Source organism: Peromyscus eremicus, chromosome 23, assembly GCF_949786415.1.
Source record: "Peromyscus eremicus chromosome 23, PerEre_H2_v1, whole genome shotgun sequence".
Classification (NCBI taxonomy): domain Eukaryota; kingdom Metazoa; phylum Chordata; class Mammalia; order Rodentia; family Cricetidae; genus Peromyscus; species Peromyscus eremicus.
In genome coordinates, this window is record NC_081438.1 from 40,464,204 (window position 1) to 40,485,217 (window position 21,014).

Below are 21,014 nucleotides of genomic sequence, written 5' to 3' on the forward strand. Positions count from 1 at the left end.
CTCCATTGTGCCCCCTTAAGGAAGAGTGTGTGGTATAAAGATCAACCCCAGAGAGCGTTCTCACCCGCTTCTGTTCAGATATATTAACCACAGTCGATCATATGTATTTCGCTGGACTGTTTTCTCATGAACCAGGAATAACCGACTTATTCCATGTCCCCAGGTTCATCAGCTTGGCTGTGAAGTTGTCATCTTGCTACTGGAACTTAATCCTGACCAAATAAACCTTTTTAATTGGGCCATCGACCGATGCTACACAGGTTCCTACCAGCTTGCCTCAGGCTGCTTCAAAGCCATAGCGACCGTGTGTGGAAACAGGTACGAATTGTCAGAATTAGTGGTTAGCGGTAATCGTGGTGATGCTTGCTCTCCACGGTGTGAGAGGAACAGGTGACTGACTGCTGGGTAATTATCTTCAGAGTGGATCCTGTGAGAGCCCAGAAGTTTCACGATATCGCTAATTCCATTTGATCAGGAGATGGTTCTCACAGTGTTTGAAGTGCCCAGTCACAGTGAAGTGTGAGATCAGAATTTGAAAATAATGTAGACGATACACTGAAGGAATTAAAGGCATATGGACAAGTGTCCTGATCATGTTAACTGTGAGCCCATTAACCTGCTGCCCACCAAATCAAACCCAGGAAACACAGAACTGTTTAAATCCCCTCTGCTCAAAACTTCAGAAAGAAATCGGAAAGGAGGAGTCTGAATATTACACTTATTTGGAAACGTGCTGATTTGAACCCAGGGCCTCAAGCATGCTAAAAATGCCCTCCACCACTGAGCCACATACCACCCCAAAGATTATGCTTCTAAAACCACCATCCTTATTATATAACAAGCGAGTCCATGAAGCTGTTGGGCACTACACCTTAGTAAGTGTGATGATGCCATAGCTAGTTAAGCTCCCGAGCTGTATAAACTGAGAGAGAGAGCATACAATTTAGGAAAGGGAAGAGACTAGAATGCAGTTGGGGTTTATACTCCAAAAGCTTCCTGTAGAGACGGTGCTACACCTCCACAGTTAAGAGCATGTACTACCGTTGCAGACAACCCGAATCCAGTACGCACCACCCACGTCATGGAGTTCACAGCCTTCCGTAACTCCAGCTCCAGGTGATCGGATGCTCCTGAGCTCCTTGGGCACTTGAATATGATTTACTTACATACACTCAGATACACATAAAAATCCACAAATAAAGGAGTATTTTCAAAAAAGACAGGGCAGTGTCAGTTCAAAGGACCCGAGTCAATGCGCCACCTAGCCTTTTTGGTTGGGTTGTTTTATTTTGTTTTTTGAGACAGAGTTTCTCTGTGTAGCTCTGGCTGTCCTGGAACTCACTCTATAAAGTGGCCAGCCTCCAACTCACAGAGATCCACCTGCCTCTGCCTCCCAAGTGCTGGAATTAAAGATGTGCTCCACCCTAGACTTTCGAGAGGCGACGGTCTGTCTAGCGTACCGGTCAGTCTGTCTTATCACTATGCCGTGTGTTTTACTGTTTTTTTCCCAGGAACTATCCCTTTGACATAGTGACCCTGCTGAACCTTGTTCTCTTCAAGGCCTCTGACACCAACAGAGAGATTTATGAAGTCTCCATGCAGCTCATGCAGGCATGTATCATTCGCCCGTGTGCAAAAGTTCCATCCTTGAGCTCAGAACACATTTATTTGTTTCTGTGTGTCATGTGAAGAATGAGGAAGCATGTATACCGTGTCCTCCAGACACAGCAGTTAACTGATTCTTTATGAAGATAAACCTATTTGTCACGGTATTACCAATCTTGGTTGTAAATATTCCTGAGGTACGCAGGTAACACTTTCTTAGCTTGTTTCTTAACTCCTCACAGATCCTTGAAGCAAAGCTTTTTGTGCACTCCAAGAAAGTGGCCGAACAAAGACCTGGCAGCATTCTGTATGGAACGCACGGGCCGCTGCCTCCTCTCTACAGCATGTCTCTAGCCCTCCTGTCCTGTGAACTGGCCCGGATGTACCCCGAGCTCACTCTTCCCCTCTTCTCAGGTACCGTCCAGTCGTCAGCCGTGACGTATGTCCCCATGTCTCCCACTAAAGCAGTGTTCCTTTTTTGAGCCTATTGTAGTTTTAGTGTCAGACATCAGTGCTGAATTTGTGGGTCAGAATTGCTAAGGGCTCAACCTAGCTACGTATGGAAGCAAATTCATGAGTATTTTATGTGTTTGCCTGATTGTGTGTGAGTGCAGTGCTGATGGAGGCCAGAAGAGGGCGTCAGATCCCCTGGGACCGGAGTTACAAACAGTTCCGAGCTGCCCTGTGGATGCTGGGACTTAAACCCAGGTCCTCTGGAAGAGCAGCCAGTGCGCTTAACCACTGAGCCATCTCTCCAGCCCCCTCAAGAAATTTTGTTTGTTTGGTTTTTGTTTTTTATTTTTAGAGACAGGGTTTTTCTGTATAACAGTCCTGTCAGTCCTGGAACTCATTTGTAGACCAGGCTGGCCTCGAACTCACTGAGATCCACCTGCCTCTGCCTCCTAAATGCTGGGATTAAAGGCGTGTGCCACCACCACTCAGCTCAAGAATATTTTTAAATAACGTTATTAGTTAAAGCAATGTAACTATGAATGTGTACTTACTTGACAAATGCAAAAGATTCTTAGGTCAGTAAATATACATATATACATATATATAAAAAACATAAATATTATATGTGTGTGTATATATAGTATAGTATGTATGTATATCCCAAAAAAATTATATTATATGGAAAAATATACTTAAAATAGCTCTTAATTACTTACTTGATTGGTAATGATATTAGAAATGATATAGTCTTATTATATTTTATATTATTATAGTGATGTTTTAAAAAAATAACTTGTCGCCAGATGGCAGTGACGCAAGCCTTTAATCCCAGCACTCAGGAGGCAGAGCAAGGCGGAACTCTGAGTTCAAGGCCAGCCTGGTCTACAGAGCGAGATACAGGACAGGCACCAAAACTTCACAGAGAACCCTGTCTCAAAAAAAAAACAAACCCAAAAACTTGTCTTAGCAATTGTCACGAATAACTTTTGTAAGAATCGAGTCTGAAAAGTTGCTTTTGCTGCCTAAATTCATGTGACACCTTACCAAGAGGCAGACTGTGTCCCAGAATGCACCTCATCTTCCACCTGCACCCCAAGTGCCTTAGCCCCAATCCTCCTCAGCCACCCCTGCCTCTGCCCACCTTACCCTTACCCAACTTGTCCTCTGCACTGCGGTTCTTCAGCTACACAACACCACATCTGTGCAGTGTTTCCCACTCACTGCTGGGGTCTCTGTCCCTGGCAGCTGTGCATTGTGAGGCCAGGCGTAGGGGATTGCTCTTATTTTCCTGGGCAGCAGAGGGAAAAGCAGAGAGGTCACCTAAGTGGCTGAGCACACAGCCGCCCACGCAGCCAGTATATGGCGGAGATGGGATTCACCACATGTCCCGCTGACTCCACCCCCAGTGCCTTATTCTGTGCACTTTGTTACTCCTTTTCCACTAACAGTGTGTTTGAACTTGTGAGGCTTTCTACCAGCCTGCCCTGCCCCTGAGACACTTTCCTGTACACAGGGGATCGGGGTGAGCCTTACTTTTGTGATGTTACAATCCTGGATAGCTATTATATATGGCAATCCTTTTAGTAAGTGTAAACTGCTGTTGGATCAGTACATTGGTGTTCCTGTTGAGTTTGTTTTGGAGAGTAATGTGTCGCTCTCCTTTGCCCTGTCTCTTCAGAGGTGAGCCAGAGATTCCCCACGACACACCCAAATGGACGACAGATCATGCTCACTTACCTGCTGCCATGGCTACACAACATTGAACTGGTGGACAGCAGACTCCTACTCCCAGAGTCAAGTCCCAGCAGCCCTGAGGATGAGGTCAAGGACCGGGAAGGAGAAGTGACCACCTCTCATGGGCTAAAAGGGAGTGGCTGGGGCTCTCCAGAGGCCACGTCACTGGTCCTGAATAACCTCATGTACATGACAGCCAAGGTAACTCAATTAGCACGATTCCACCAGTAGCAGGGCCCTGGCCTCACAAGACCTTTGCCACAAACCCAACAAAGTGACATTTACCAGTACACTGAAGGCCCTTGAACTCTCTACTTACAAATATTTACAATACCAGACATGGAGAGTCTAGAGGGCAAGACCATCCTCGGCTACATAGTGAGTTTGAGGCCAGCCTGGGCTACATGAGACCCTGTTTTAAAAAAGAAAAAGGTGTTTATGATGTTGCTAGGATAAACTTCCTGTTTTTTCAGTATTTAGTAAAGAAAGATAATACTGCATTCATGTAACACACTCCTGGTTCAGTTGCGCCCGCAGAGGACCTGGATTCTATTCCTGTTTTCTAGTCTGATAATTTTGTGAGTTAACAATCATTGTGTAAGTAGGTAAGTGTGGGTTCAGAGGAGCTGATAAACCTGGCCACCATCATTTGCTTTAAAAAATAAGAAAATAAAAATAATGTGTTTGGTGCATTTAAAAAATGGTTATGGAAGCCAGACAATGGTGACGCACACCTTTAATCCCAGCACTTGGGGCACAGAGGCAGGCAGATCTCTGTGAGTTCATGGCCATTCTGGTCTACAGAGGGAGTTCCAGGACAGCTAGAGCTGTTACACAGACACACACACACACACACACACACAAACCTGTCTCAAAAAAAAATTTTTTTTTTTAATTAAAAAAAGCGTTATGATGAGAACTGGGGATGTCTCTTGGGGTAGAACTCTTGTATTTATGCAAAAAGCCCAGGGTTCACATGCCCAGAACTGCAACTAAAGAATGTGGGGGGGGGGGGGTTGTGATGCAAATTTAGATAGATAGATACATTCATACATACATACATACATAGATGATAGGTAGATAGATACATAGATACATAGATAGATAGATGATAGATAGATAGATAGATAGATAGATAGATAGATAGATAGATAGATAGATAGATAGATAGACAGATATCATGATGTGTTTTGGGGGGAAATGGCCTATCATTTTAAAAAATGCTTATGTACGTACTTCATGTAACAGATCTATGTATTATAAATTGCTCTCCACCCCCAAAAAAAATGGTATTTTTTTAATTGAATGTTCCTTTTCCCCTCCTAATGATTTTAACCAATCATAACCTTCGAACCAACTTGCGTTCTGCACACACTCATGCTGACTGCTTTCTCTCGTTTGTGTTAGTATGGCGATGAAGTCCCGGGACCAGAAATGGAAAATGCTTGGAATGCGCTGGCCAACAACGAGAAATGGAGTAACAACCTGAGAATCACGCTCCAGTTCCTCATCAGTCTGTGCGGGGTCAGCAGCGACACCGTCCTCCTGCCCTATGTGAGTCATGTCCAGGAGTGCTCTTTCCTGCTGGGGCTCCCCCTGCTGTTTGCAACAAATACTCTTGGATCCTGCTACAACACAGGTCTGGTTTCCAAATCCTGCAGATCCCTTGAAGGGGCTCATCCAGGTGATACATGAAAGCTCTTCCTTCCTTCCCTCCAACACGAGCTTCAGGTGCTACTGTCAGGGGCACCTGTCACCCCTCGGATTAAGTTACAGGATACAGACACCTGTGAACTAAGGATGATTTTTCTGACAGTTATCAATGCTTCCTTTATAAACAGCACCAATACGAAAGAAGCTAAATGTAAAAGATGACATCATTACTAACAAAAAAAAAAAAAATGCTCCTGGTTTGCATCTTGACATTATTGAAACAAAATTAAAAGACAGCAGACCTGGGATCTTTTTCTTCCTCTTCCTCTTCTTATTCTCCCTCTCCTTCTTCTTCTTCTTTTAAGATTTATTTAGGGGTTGGGGATTTAGCTCAGTGGTAGAGCGCTTGCCTAGCAAGCGCAAGGCCCTGGGTTTGGTCCTCAGCTCCAGAAAAAAAAAAAAAAAAAAGAAAGAAAGAAAGAAAAAAAAGAAAAGAAAAGAAAGATTTATTTATTTTTATTTTAGGTGGATGAGAGTTTACCTGCATGCGTGTATGTGCACAGAGTGTGCATGCAGTACTCATGGAGGCCAGAAGAGGGCATTGAATCCCCTAGAACTGGAGTTACAGATGGTTGTGAGCCACTATGTGGGTGCTGGGAGTTGAGCTCTGATCTTCCCCCAAAAGCATCCAGTGCTCTTAAACAGTGATCCATCTCTCCAGCCCCAACTAGATTTGTCTTTCCAATAGTAGGTGATAGGAGAGAAAACAAAGCAGAGACATCTGTATGGTATATGCTGTTTGTACTCGTGGATGGTGGATCAGCAGAACGACGTCAGTTTCTCTCAGACTCACTTGGCTTCTCTGTGTGTTTTTGTGAGTTTCTGACTCCCTGTTGTTCTGAGCTGCTTTGGCCCTGCTGCAGCACATGGCTGTAGGGTTAGACATTGGAGCCTGCACTTATATGACACATTAATCTTGTTGTTTTTAAAACCGAAGACTTCACAGACAGCTAAAACTTATTTGTTTCGAGTGACAAAGAAGGTAGGAGGTGCCTGGTTACTATGCTGTTGCTGTGAAGAGACAGCATGACCAGGGCAACTCTCGTAATGAAGGCATTTAATCGGGGACTTGCTTACAGTTTCAGAGGGTTAGCCCATGATCATCATGGCAGGAAGTAGACCGATGTGGTGCTGGAGCAGTAGCTGGGAGCTTTACAACCAGATCCACAGGCAGCAGGAAGAAAAAGGGGGAGACACTGTCCTGGCATTGAAACCTCAAAGCCCACCCCTAGTGACACACCTCCTCCAACAAGTCCACACCTCCTAATCCTTCTCAAACAGTTCCACCAACTGGGGACCAAACATTAAAACCTACGAGACTATGGTTCTCATCCAAACCAACACAGGAGGAGACTGTACTCCATTTTTAGTTTTTTTAAAAAAAAGCAGTGATTTTCCCAGAGTGGACACAATAAAATCATTTTTGTCATAGAAGTACCTTGTGCCACCAGATGCCACCAGATGCCAGTGAAATCTTGCAATGTTTTTGGCTTAAATTGACTTAGTTCACCCTAAGAGTAATGGTTTAAAAATTGAGCTACTCATGAACGTACCTGTGTGATGGATAGTGGAATTTTCCCAAGTTCCTGCCCTGAGAAAATTCCTCCCACAGTCCTGGAAAGATGCTACATACGGCGTGGGGTATCTGTGGAAAAGGAATCTACATACACTAAGCTCTTTTGTCTGTAAACTTTATTCCTCTACGACAAAATTCTATCTACACAGCTTCAGCCCTGTCCTCACACTCGGCTCCTCTCTGTGTCCAGTTTTCCTGTCCTCATAGTTTCAGTAAGCTCCTGTGCTTTTGACCTGGTCTTTGTCCTCTGTTCCTTCGTCCTCCATCTATATCCTGGCTCCTTACCCCTGACCCTGATAAACTCTACAAGAGATCTGCTTTACCCTCTACAGAACCTCTGTCTTCCTCTCCTCTCTCTGGCCAGTGGTTCTGTGTCTCCCCTGGAATTCCACTCCAGTCCTTACTGCACCTGGTTATGTAAAAAGCCCTATTGTCCTCAGTCAATCTCTCTGCCATGACCCTAGGCCTGGAGGAAGGGGATGGTCTGAGCTTCATTTGCACAGGAAACAAAGCTGTGCATCTAGGAGCCTTCTGGTCTCCTAGGCTCAGCGGGGGAGTTAGTACCTAGTAGAACAGGGTCTGAGAAGCTTAGCTGTTTGCAAAAATGGTCTTTAGTATTTGGACACACGAGAGTTTCATAGCTGAAGACAGCTGAAATATTAAAAACTGGATGCTTTAATGTCCAGCTGAATCTCTGTAATATATTCTTGCGGCCCGCAGGACCTGTGTAGTGAGGTTTTAACCCCAACACTAAGATCACCCCAGGATAGCAAAGGTTAGTTGTCAGATTAACAGTGCCAGATGACAGTGTGTTCTGAGATGAGTGATTCTCCAGCAGAGAGCTCTGAGGGTAAGTACATCCTCCTTTATCTTCTTCTCCCTAGATCAAAAAGGTGGCAATATACTTGTGCCGGAACAACACCATCCAGACTATGGAAGAACTTCTCTTTGAGCTGCAGCAGACGGAGCCAGTGAACCCCATCGTCCAGCACTGTGACAATCCACCTTTCTATCGATTCACAGCCAGCAGCAAGGCCTCAGCCGCTGCTTCAGGTAGGGACAGGCCACCTGGGCCACATCTTGTCAGGCAGCGCACTGAACAGGTTTGAGCGGGTCTTACTATTCATTTTCCTGGCAATGTGTTCATTTAAGAGATTGCTTAAGAATAGCTCTCCAAAGGCCAGGCAGCAGTGGCACACGCCTTTAATCCCGGCACTCGGCAGGCGGAGCCAGATGAATCTCTGTGAGTTCGAGGCCAGCCTGGTCTACAGAGTGAGATCCAGGACAGGCACCAAAACTACACAGAGAAACCCTGCCTCGAAAAACAAAACAAAACGAAACGAAACAAAACAAAACAAAAGCTCTCTCCGAGACCCTCAGCACATTGTAATTGGATTAACAAATGACTCGGTAAGGATAATCATGAATCAGTGACCCAGTGGCTTCCCTACCACAGAACCTATTTTACTTTAGATGGATCCCAACCAGGACACTGCAGTCACTTAGGAATCTCGGTTCTGAACTTTGTGTATACCATAATGGATTCTTTTTGCTAATATTCTCCCAGGATTGGCTAGAACATTCCATGAAATCCAAAGTGCTCAGAAATCTGAAATTTTTTGAGTACTGGCATGACCACCCAATATGAAAGTTCAATGTGTACAAACTTTTCTCATTATTTTTAAGATTTATTATTTTTATTGTTTATATCACCGATGTATGTGTATGTGTGCCATGTGCACCCAGTGCCCTTGAAGGCCAGAAGAGGGCATTAGATCCCGAAACTGGAGGTAAGGATGGTTGTGACCTGCCATGTGGGTGCGAGAACCAAACCCAGATCCTCTGCAAGAGCAGAAAGTGATCCTAACTACTGAACCATCTCTCCTGCCCCAAGTCGTGTTTCTTATTGTTAAAAACATGATATAAAATTACCTTTAAAGCAGGGCGGTGGTGGCGCACACCTTTAATCCCAGCACTTGGGAGGCAGAGCCAGGTGGATCTCTGTGAGTTCGAGGCCAGCCTGGTCTACAGAGTGAGTTCCAGGACAGGCTCCAAAGCTACACAGTGAAACCCTGTCTCGAAAAACAAACAAACAAAAATTATCTTTAAACACTATGTATAAAGGACACATAAAACAGAATTGAACTTCGTGCTTAGATTTGTGTCTCACCCCTAAGACAATTCCGTCACACATACACAAACATCCCCAAATCCAAAGAGCTAAAATCAGAAGCATTCCTGACCCCATGAATTCTGAATAGCAGATGCTCACAGTGTGTAATTTCTTTCTGTCAATTAGTATCTGTTCATTTCATGAAATATATACTACTTCCCTCAATTTCCTGAGGCTTCCCTTCAGTTAACTTAATACCGAGTCTATCTTCAACACCGACTTCTCTTACTCTCTTGGGCTCTCTCCTTATCCTACTTCTTAGTGAAGTCCTTCGTTTTTTGCGTTTTGTTTTTGTTTGTTTGTTTGTTTGTTTGTTTTCAGAGAGACACTAGCCTAGGGATCAGAAAACTATTTAGCTTTCCTTACATACCATTAGTTGAATAATTCCTGGACCCAGAAACACTAACAGAGCACGATACAGTGGCACCTGCCTGTGATCCCAGTGCTGGAGGAGCAGAGGAAGCAGGGTCATTAACTGAAGGCACCCTGGGCTGTGTAGCAGTGTCTAAAGTGGCAGTGATGAAAGAAATTCTGGCCTAGCTGCAGCAGACCCACCTCTGTATAAGGCCATGACCTGAGACTAGAAACTTCTAAGAATGTTACACCCTCATTTTATGAGGAAGAAGGAATCAGGTTTGGCCAAAACAGGAGTCTAGAACTCGATGCTGTGGACTTCTGAGATGGTACGGAAGATATGAAGACTGTTAAGCATGGGACTTTACAGGGAATCCTTTCCTGAACTACCTACGACTTGAGCGTGCTCTGCCTCTGATGCCTCCTGATCCTTTCTGCAGGAACCACCTCGAGCAGTAACACCGTAGTCGCGGGTCAAGACAGTTTCCCAGACCCCGAGGAGAGCAAGATCCTGAAAGAGTCTGATGACAGGTCAGTGCGCGCATTTGGCTGACGGTCCGTTCTAACTTTCAGCAAAGGTATCTACACGTGTTAGTGAAGTTTCCCAAGTTCACGCGAACTGAAGCCCATCTTTATGCTTAGGAACACAGACTGACTTCCCAACCCTGCCCGATGTATCCCTAAAGATGCATCCTGCATCAGAGAGAAAGACAGTGTTCTGGTGGCTGAGTCCCACTTATACTTGGGCATCATTAAAAACCACTGGACGGAGGTGGGAGAGATGGCCAGTGGTTAAGAGCACCAGCTGTGCTTCAAAAGACCCAAGTTCTGTCACAAGCACACACATGGCAGCTCACAACCATCTGTAACTCCAGTTCTGGCCTCCATGGGTACTGCATGCACATACATACAGGCAAACACTCTTCTGCAGAAAATAAACATAAGTAAATCCTTGTGGAATTAAAAAAAAAAACATTGTTCTGCTAGTGGGCATAGACTATTTGAAATTAGGGGAGACTTGGCATGTGAAGCTTTCAAACCTAATTATTGCATGATTTTTTTTTAAATGTCTTGAGGTAAGTTCTCTGCAACAACATTGTATAATCGGTTTTTGTTACTATAGCAAATCCTGAGGCAGGCTAACTCCTAAGGGAAGAGGTTTAGTTAGTTGTAGGAGCTGGTATTCTAAACAGCACACTGTGGGCTTTGGCATAGGCCCCAACTGGCTACATCATATCCTAACAGAAGCATGTGTGTACATTTGTTCCCTCTCCTTCCCACCCTCCCTCTGTGAGTTTAAGGCCAGCCTGGTCTACAGAGTGATCTCCAGGACAGTGAAACCCAGTCTCAAAAAAACACGAAACAAAAACCTGAGGTCTTCTGGAACCACTGAGCCCTGCTCTGGCCCTACTACATAAAATTTTAATCATTTATTTTGTAGCCTGAGTTTCCTGTCTTTTGATAGAAAGCCTCTCTGTTTTTATATATTAACATCTTGTTATAAAGTCATTTTTATACCATTAGTGTCCTGCCTAGGGATTTTGGTGATGGCCTTTAGCACTGAGAAGCCAGTTATCTGTGTAAGATAAAGATCAAATAGCACTGTTAGAGACATCATCCTTGGAGTACCTTGTAATCCCAGTCTGAGGAAGCTGAGGCAGTGGATTGCCATGAGTTTGAGGCTACATTATGGTTCCAGTATTCCCCAGTCTCTAAGGGACTTGTCTCTGCTTTGTCTTGGCTTCATAAACATTATCTAAGAGCCCTTTAGATCTGTCTCATAAAGTGGATGAGAATACCATCTAGTGGTACCTATCCCCAGGGCCTCCTGAGAAGTTTTCAAACCCTACTTACTGTATACCACTGTTCATCGGTAGCCACAGGTGCTGGGCAACACACCCCATTTCCACAAACATGGAAGTCCAGATGTGGCCTTCTTTCATCAGCCTGCTTTTTAATCCCTTGCCAAATGATGTCTGGGCTCAGCATACGCTGTTTCGACCATTGCATTTATCAGTATAATCACGACTACGGAGCCTCTGGGGAAGATCACATTTTGTCACTTTTCTGACTTTCAATGTTCCGGTCCAGCTTAGACTGTTCTGTGGCCTGACCCTTATGAAACTCCTATGCCCTGAACCTTCTGTCCTGTAAATTCCCAGAGCAGTGTCCCAAAAGGTAGGACAGTAAAGGAGGGAGTCACTGACGACTAGAATTGACAACAGGCTGAGGAGAAAAGCAACTTTCACAGATACCTGAGAATAAAGCCAGGCACTGTTGTGTGCTGCACTGGGACCTCAGCAGATACAAATCCCTGAGGCAGCTCTGTGGCTGGTACCTCCACAACGACGTGGTCGCCCTTCCCTGGCACGTGTCCAGTTCTTTTTCCTAAAACCTTACCGTTCCTCCATGTGCTGGCTGGGTTTTGTCAGAAGAGGGACTCTCAACTGAGAACATGCTTCCATCAGATTTAACTGTATGCCAATTTGTGGAGCATTCACTTGATTAATTCTTGATGTGAGAGGACCCAGCCCACTGTGGGTGGTGCCATCCCTAGGCAGGTGGTCCCGGGTTCTATAAGAAAGCAGGTTGAACAACCCACAGAGAGCCAGCTAGTAAACAGCATTACTCCATGGCTTCTGCTTCAGTTCCTGACCCCAGGATCCTGCCTTGAGTTCCTTTGCTGGTTTCCATCGATGATAGACTACAACCCAGAATATCTAAGCAAAATAAACCCTGTCCTCCCCAAGTTGCTTTTGATTGTGGTCTTTATCACAGCAATAGAAACCTGAGACAGTCCACATCCTTTGAGGGCATCTACGTCCCGTGTTACCTAGCACAAAAAGCCCAATCAGTCATGTAGGGAAACACATCTATGTCAGCTTGAGTTTTCTGATGTTTGTGCATCACCTTGGCTCTTGGCTTTGGTTACATAAAAAGAAGTGGATGGAATCACCTGTGAATCTTTTATGTAAAATAAATAGATACACCAATTTGGGGCTGGGATGTACCCCAGTGGTCGAATTCCTGCCTAGCACATATGAGGGCCTGGGTTCCATTCCTAACACCATAAAATTTTATTTAATATAAATACAATACTTTGCCATATTTCCTCTGAGCCACACGCCTGTGTCAGAATGATGAGCATGGACTAATTTAAATGCTTTGGGCATCTAGAAGCCAGGCATCCTACAGATCTCAATCTAAGCATAATAATAACATGTGATAAAAGCATAAAACTGGGCTGGAGAATTGGCTCAGTGGTTAAGAACACACACTGCTATTGTGGGAGATCGGGATTCAATTCCCAGCACCCACATGGTGGCTCACAACCATCTGTAACTCCAATTCTTGGGGATCTGGTGCCCTCTTCTGGCCTCCACTGGCACTGCGTAAACATGGTGCACATACACAATTACAGGCAAACACCCACACCATAAAAACTAAGTTAAAAATATACTTTCTTAAAAGCATAAAATATTTTCTACTAGTCTCTTTTGTTACTTGTGGAGTTCTCGGGGTAAACATCTTGGTCACAGCCATAGAACTAGTGATTAAGGACTGAGTCACAGTGACACATAGTAATTATACATATTTACCAGGCACATTGCAATATTCTGATTTTCGAATCATATCAGAATCCTTGGGGTGTCTGTCACCTCAGACACCCACTCAGTCTTAAATTCCGTTTCTGCCCACTCAGAAGTATCATGGCATGGACAGTGCCCTTGTACTGTCACCTCCCTAAGGCTGACACCAGACAAGTTGTTTAGCCTCATTAAGCCTCAGTTTCCCCATTCGTAAGGTGAATAATACTTATGTTAAAAATGAGAGGCAAATTGAGATGGTTCATGTGACGTTAGTGTAGCCCAGCTCTTTTCCCTTAACTGAACAATCCACAAGAGAGACAGATGGAAAGTCCTTCCAATCATATGGTTACATTCTCTCCCAACTCTCACGCTCCTGAAAATTCTCTGAATATTTTGAGGGAAGCCTTAACTTGTCCACAGCCCTGGATTGTTCATGAAACTGCTGCATGCATTTCTGCTTCTTTGTGTCTGTCCTTGCTCAGCCGCTCAGCAGGTTTGCCCGACTGACGAGCCTGTCCTGTCTGCGACATTTAGCATCATGCTCATCTTCATTCTGAAACAGATGTTAGATTGTGCAGTTGGAGCACAACGTTTTCCTAAAGTTTCATTATTCTCCCAAGGTTTGGGTTTTTTACTATTTGCAAGAGGAGACCCTGGCCCTCCCAACTGAAAGGGAACTGTTTCGAGTATAATGGCTGTAATAGTCCTTTAAGAAAAACATAGCAACTCAGGTGGCATTGGCCTACAATCCCAGCACTCAGGAGGCAGAAACAAGTGAATCTCTGTCAGTTCAAGGCCAACCTGGTCTACATGGGGAGTTCCAGGCCAGCCAGGGCTACACAGTGAGTCCCCATCTAAAGAAAGAGGAGGAGGAAGAAAAAGGAAAAAAAAATTACCATCATTAGAACTAAGACCCCACACACACAACAGGAAAAAAAAAAAAAAAAAGGAAAAAGTCAACCACTAAATTGGAGAACCTGCTTTTGGACAAGAGCACGTTCACACATGTCGCTGTTTCTTGGCTGTGTTTTGTTTTTGAAGGTTTAGCAATGTGATCCGAGCCCACACTCGCCTGGAGTCAAGATACAGCAACAGCTCTGGAGGGTCGTATGATGAAGATAAAAGTGAGTGCCCAAGGCTGCGGGGTTCCAGCTGCGCAGGGTTAGATCTGAGAGGGTCTTCATCATTTATTAAAGGCCAAAGAGCCTACCCAGTCCTGTGCTTCTGTATTCTTGGCGTTTTCCATGGCGATGCCAAGTTGGAGGAAACCCTAGTAAGAAATTAGCTCTTTGAAAAGATTGTTGGGGGGCTGGAGAGATGGCTCAGCAGTTAAGAGCACAGACTGCTCTGCCAGAGGTCCTGAGTTCAATTCCCAGCACCCCCATGGTGGCTCACAACATCTGTAATGCAATCTGGTGCCCTCTTCTGGCCGGCAGGCAGACATACAGGCAGAACACTGTATACATAATAAATAAATAAATCTTTAAAAAAAGAAAGAAAGAAAAGATTGTTGGGGGCTGGCGAGATGGCTTAACACTGAAGAGCACTGGCTGCTCTTACAGAGGACCTGGGTTCGGTTCCCAGCACCCACATGGTAACTCACAACGGCCTGCAGCTCTAGCTCTGAAGGATCCAACCCCTTTTCTGGACACCTTGAGCACACACAAACTTAATAAAAACAAATAAATAATTTGATTAAAGAAATGTTTTTTAAAGAAAGGAAATGTCTTGGGCATGACTTTAAGTTTTCAACCTTGTACATCTACAGTCCCAGGCCAAGATATGATCTCCCACTGAAACTCCCCATGGCATAGTCTCAGAAACCCTTGCTAAGCTGGGGGATGGCTTTGTACCGGAATTTCCTTAAGCCATGAGCAGTTGGATAAACCAGAAAGATGAATGCACTTGTAGCTTTTGTCTGAGGCCTCAACAGCTTCTGTAGATATAGTCAGTATAAATATAAATTGTCTAGGAGTTGAAGAAATTCTAGAAACAAAGTACACTCCAGTGATACAAGTCTGTGCTGTAGAACTTTCTTAAAGAACTGTTATATTTCTAATTGTTTGCATTATGAATGTTTTGCCAGCATGCATGCCTACACACCATGTGTGTGCAGTACCCATAGAGGCCAGAAGAGAGTGTTAGCTCCCCTAGAACTGGAGTTATAGATTACTGTGAATGGCCATGTGGATGCTGGGAATTGAACCTGGGTCCTCTGGAGAAACAGCAGTAGATTCAATTCCCAGCATCATATTAGCAGCTAATAATCTTCTGTAACTCCATTTCCAGGGGGATCTGGTGCCTTCTTCTGGCCTCTTTGGGCAACTGCACACACGTGGTGCAAAGGCGTATGTTCAGGCAGGCATACACACGCACATAAATAAAATAAGTAGGGGCTAGAGATGGCTCAGCAGTTAAGAGCACTGGCTGCTTTTACAGAGGACCTGGGTTTAATTCCCAGCACCTGCATGGTGGCTCATAACTGTCTGTAAGTCCAGTTCCAAGAGATCTGGCACCCTCACACAGACATGCATGCAGGCAAAGCATCAATGCACATGAAATAAAAATAAATTTAAAAAATTTTAAATAAATAAAAGGGCAGTAGTGGTGCATGCCTTTAATCCCAGCACTTGGGAGGAAGAGCCAGGTGGATCTCTGTGAGTTTGAGGCCAGCCTGGTCTACAGAGTGAGATCCGGGACAGGCACCAAAACTATACAGAGAAACACTGTCTCAAAAAAAAAAAAAATTGAATTCAGTCTTGAAGAGGTTAAACAGCATTCTGACAACTGCCCCAGAACGTGAAAACATGGTGTGACAACACCCACTTCTCTGTGATGGTGAGATGCACGTGAAGGGAAGTACTGTACCTCAGGCAGCCGATCCTCTGAAGCGTGCCCCTGTGTTCAGGATGCAGGCTGTAGACTGGGGTAGAATATTGCCCTGCCTTGCGGGGATTGGCTTGGTAAGCATAGTACTGACTTGAATGCTGTCGTCTACAAGACGTTCTAGTGATCCCTGTCAAACAAAGCATGATAACACCTCACGGTCAGAAAAACACCCTCGCATCATTTCTTTCGATTTCTCGAAACAGCCAAATCAAAAAACGTGATGTACTTTCTACAGAGTGAGGTAAAGAAGACAGCCTAGAACATTCCAGTCAGGGGAGCAGTAGAAATGAAGTCCCAAGCTTGGAGCCAGTCTTGCCTAATCATGCACAGCAGAGCAAGGAAGTCGTCATGACTGAGACGGAGTGAGCAGTGGGGCAACGGGAGGCAGGTAGCCCTAAGAGGAATGTGGTAGCCTTGTAAAGATTCTAAGGTCGTTGTGTGGGTTATGGGCTTCCTTCTGAGTATAAAGGGAACCTCTGGAGAGTGTTGAGCAAGGACAGACACATGGCCAAAGTTTCCAAAGGACGGCTCTGGCTTCTCTGCGGAACACAGGGTGTGTACAGGGTTGAGAATAGAAGCGAGACAACAGTAACGAGCCGTGGTGACAGAGGAGGGCAGACTAGACACAGAGACAGAGCTGGACACGAGTGGCCAGATGCAAGGTGTGTGTTTGGAAGGCACGTCTCTCTGAACGTGTTGGCATGTCAATATCCTCGTATAAAGTAGGGATAGCAGTAAATACCCTAATTACACTCTAAGAGATGCAATGTACATCGGACAGAGACTGACATGGAGCCTGCCTGTGTCGATCCCTTGTGTTTTTATTACTGTTGTCATGTGACTGTGAGCTGGTTTGTAGGATGAAAGGACGTGCAGGATGGTTCTCAGGCTCTTGCTCTGAGCTAACTAGAAATAAGAACCACATTTTGGGGGCTCAGTGGTCAAGAGCACTGGCTGCTCTTCCAGAGGATCCGTGTTCAATTCCCAGCACCCACATAGCAGCTCACAACTGTCTGTAACTCCACAATCTGACACCCTCACACAGACATACATGCAGGCAAAACACCAGTACACATAAAATAAAAATAAATTATATATATATATGTATATATATATATATATATGTATATAGACATATTTTTATAAAAAAAACTTCATTTCTGTGCAATGGGGAAGATTGAAGACATTTCCCATTCACAAGAATCATGATTGAACATTTTTAAATCTGTATTTTTCTTTGCTCTATAGTGAATAACCATAAATCATCAAGTAATAATTAATCAAATAGTTACATAATCAACTAATTCTAACTCATTTGATGATGTGAGTCACGCCTAGTAAGCTGTTGTTTTGACAAGCATACATCTTCAAGATGCTTTCTAAAAACACCAACTACGGTACACACAAGTCATTTTTCCCCAGAAAATAAAGCAGCCTGTCTTTCTTATCATCCAGATGATCCAATCTCTCCCTACACGAGCTGGTTGTTAACTATTACGGAGGCCAAGCAGCCACAGCCCTTACCCATGCCATGCACTGGAGGATGCTGGGCCCCCTTGGTCGACTACCTCCCAGAGACCATCACTCCACGCGGGCCACTGCACAGGTGAGCGGCATGCGCAGGCAGAGGGAAATGAGCGCTTCGCTTCGACTGGACTTCTCTACCAGGGAGATCAGGGACTTTGGCCTGGTCTCACTAAAGGAGGTCCCTTTTTAAATCAGTGAGGCCTCCCTGACTTTACAACCAGCTCCTAGAATATTAGCCGAGTTTAGTAAAATATCAGCCTGTGACCCTTTGAGTTCTTCCTTGATATAAACTTGAAACTAATTCAGTGATGCTTGTTAGACTGCATACAACTTGAAGAGATGGACTCCTCTTCAACATCTCCTTTGTCTTCAGCTCTCGTTGCTAGAAGGCTTACCGTTCTGTGATAAGCTTAACAGATGTTTCTTGTAGTGGGGCTCTGTGCTGTGCTGTCTGGAGGTGGGGGGGCTGGAGAGCTGGCTCAGCAGTTAAGAGCACTGGCTGCTCTTGCGGAGGACCTGGGTTCCATTCCCAGCACCCACATAGCAGCTCCCAACCACCTGTAGCTCCAGCTCCAGGGGGACCCAGTGCCCTCTTCTGGCCTCCTCAGGCACTGCGTGTGCATGGTACACAATTAGGCACTCACATATACACACAGTAAAATTAAATAAATCTTTTTAAAATATTTTCTCTCTTGAATAAGTACCTTTTTATAATTTTTCGGTGAATCTTCGTTGCGTTTAATTGTGACTTGAACTGCCGGTGTATTTTCATCCTTTATAAAAATTGCGTTCATTTCTCCATTTTGTTGGTCAGGTGCAATATTGCTGTGATATTTATGACTGAGATGGTGGTGGATCACAGTGTGAGAGAAGACTGGGCTCTTCATCTTCCATTGTTACTTCACGCTGTCTTCTTAGGTAAGACGGGCTCTAAGGGGAATGCTAACCAACAGGGTGATGAACACGTAGACATGTCCTTCCACGCACATAGCTTAGCTTCAGTTCTGAAATCAGCCCTTTCCTTTTTCATTATACCTTTCGACTCTGTAATATGTCTTGTTCCGGGTGATCAGTCATAGCTTAACACTGACATGTCTGTAATCTAAATATACTCATGATGCATCTGTAAAGACACCCCAAATAGTCTGGGCTTATTGGGGAGCGGGGGGGGGGGGGGAGTCCTCAGACAGGCAGAAAGTGGAAGAGGAACCATCTAGAACATCAGTTAAGTTGGAAAGGGAGAAATAAAATGTAGATCCTTTAAGCCTGGTGTGGTGGCACATATCTGTGATCCCAGCACTCAGTGGCTGATGGAAGATCTCAAACTCAAAGGTAACTTGCACTGCCAAGCAGGACAGAGCTCACAAACACAGATCCAGGGAAGAGGACACATCAAGAAGAAAGAATGTGAACCACGTTAAATACTACAGAGAGGTCGAGGAAAGGCCTCCTGCCAACATTTTATGCCAACATTTCAGTCACGAGGCTTTTTATTTTCCCTAAGCCCAACTTCTTCATGTTGGCAACCCAGAGACCACTAACGCTTCTCCCACCGTGCATTCCTGCCGGCATCCCGGAGTCTTCCATCTCCCCGGAGTCTCCAGGAGCTTTAGCGTTCGTTTACGTAAGAGATTGGGCCCTCTGTTCCAGGTTTGGACCATTATCGGCCTGAAGTCTTCGAGCACAGCAAAAAGCTGCTCCTTCACCTCCTCATCGTCCTCTCTTGTAACAGCAACTTTCACGCCGTTGCCTCTGTGCTCCTGCAGACCCGGGAGATGGGGGAAGCCAAGACACTGACCATGCAGCCAGCCTACCAGCCAGAGTATCTCTACACAGGTAAGAGGTGGATGTGACAGCGTCACCAGTGGGAGATGACTGGGGGGAGGCAGGGAGCCCACGCTCACTCCTCCTGTGCTTTCGGGTCTGACTTTTCTGCATAAGAAAACACCGTTTCACGAGAACATGCCTCTAAAAAGCCTTCTCATGGTTGAGTATTTAAAGTGCATTTTAAATAATTCATCATTCTTTTTACTGCTGCCCCCAGTGAGTATGTTCCTACTGATGGACTGACATAAAATGCTCATTGGTCAAGAGCCCTGGCCTAGAACACTGAAGGATGAGGATGTGGGACAAGGTGACTGTGCCCCTGCCTGAGCAGGACATGGCCAGTGTGCTGGGTGTCTCTCTTGTGCCTCCTTGCTCCCAGGAAGGGGTTTTCAGTTTACTGAGTGACTGTCTGTGTTTTATTGGAATCTGACGGAACACAAATTCCAAAAACAGAGGAAAGGGAGATGGTTACATGTATACATTTTCAAACTACAGTATAACTAGAGATGTACAGTGTTAAACAAATATGTAGTGAAAAAAAAATATTTTCTTACATTACAGTTCTTTGAATATCATGCATATAGCATATTAAAATATGCTAATACATGGTTAGAGCATAGATCAGTGATAAAATACACACTTAGTATGCGTGAGGCCCTGGGTCTAATCCTAAGCACCAAACACATATATGTGTGTATACATTGTATGTTCATATGTACATATGTGCACACACACATATTAAATACACTGTAGCTAGAGTTTTCCTGCCTGGCCCACAGTCAGGACAAATCTCTCTCACCTGCCAGTCCCACAGCCACTCAGACCCAACCAAGTAAACACAGAGACTTATATTGGTTACAAACTGTATGGCCGTGGCAGGCTTCTTGCTAACTGTTCTTACAGCTTAAATTAATCCATTTCCATTAATCTATACCTTGCCACATGGCTCGTGGCTTACCGGCATCTTCACATGCTGTCTCTCATCGTGGCGGCTGGCAGTGTCTCTCTGACTCAGCCTTCCACTTCCCAGCTTTATTCTCCTCCTTGTCCCACCTACACTTCCTGCCTAGCCAATGGCCAATCACTGTTTTATTTATTGACTAATCAGAGCAACACATTTGCCATACAGAACATCCCACAGCAATACACACTTAAATTAGTCAAGCTCATAGCCACATCTACTCAAAAACATTAAATATAACTTACCCATCAGCCATTGAGTAACTAGTGTTTTTTAAAGGAGTCATTTTAAATGTTTAAATTGTCCATTACTTGGGACTAATCTGCTGCTGGTACAGTGGGTGATTGACCTTTTATAGTTGGGCTGTTTGCTGGCCTGGCTAATATGTGCATAAAACACCCATGTACCTCCCTTCTACCACAGCATCTAGTCAAACCCCAGTGTGGAACACAGCATATCTCTCCATGGTCCCCGGGTACACACGGGTGTGCACAGAAGTGCCTCCAAGGCCATAAGCAAAGAAAAGTGATGACTCATAACCATAGCCCAAATCAAGTGTCTTTAATGTCACACTCACGTGTGCTCGCCTCCAAACCTTGTCAAGCTTGCTGG

General features: G+C 44.7%; 1 protein-coding gene across 1 annotated transcript in view; it reads left to right on the forward strand.

Moving 5' to 3' along the window:
• The window catches only part of Fry (FRY microtubule binding protein), a 249,244-nt gene that overhangs the window by 159,630 nt on the left and 68,600 nt on the right, over positions 1-21,014 (forward strand). Inside the window, exons 29-39 of the mRNA XM_059248951.1 lie at positions 164-318; positions 1,512-1,611; positions 1,848-2,019; positions 3,737-3,993; positions 5,200-5,346; positions 7,966-8,134; positions 10,049-10,139; positions 14,240-14,322; positions 17,543-17,693; positions 18,429-18,532; positions 19,265-19,450. Coding sequence (XP_059104934.1) covers positions 164-318; positions 1,512-1,611; positions 1,848-2,019; positions 3,737-3,993; positions 5,200-5,346; positions 7,966-8,134; positions 10,049-10,139; positions 14,240-14,322; positions 17,543-17,693; positions 18,429-18,532; positions 19,265-19,450 — 1,615 coding nt within the window. The remainder of the gene's footprint in view (positions 1-163; positions 319-1,511; positions 1,612-1,847; positions 2,020-3,736; positions 3,994-5,199; positions 5,347-7,965; positions 8,135-10,048; positions 10,140-14,239; positions 14,323-17,542; positions 17,694-18,428; positions 18,533-19,264; positions 19,451-21,014) is intronic.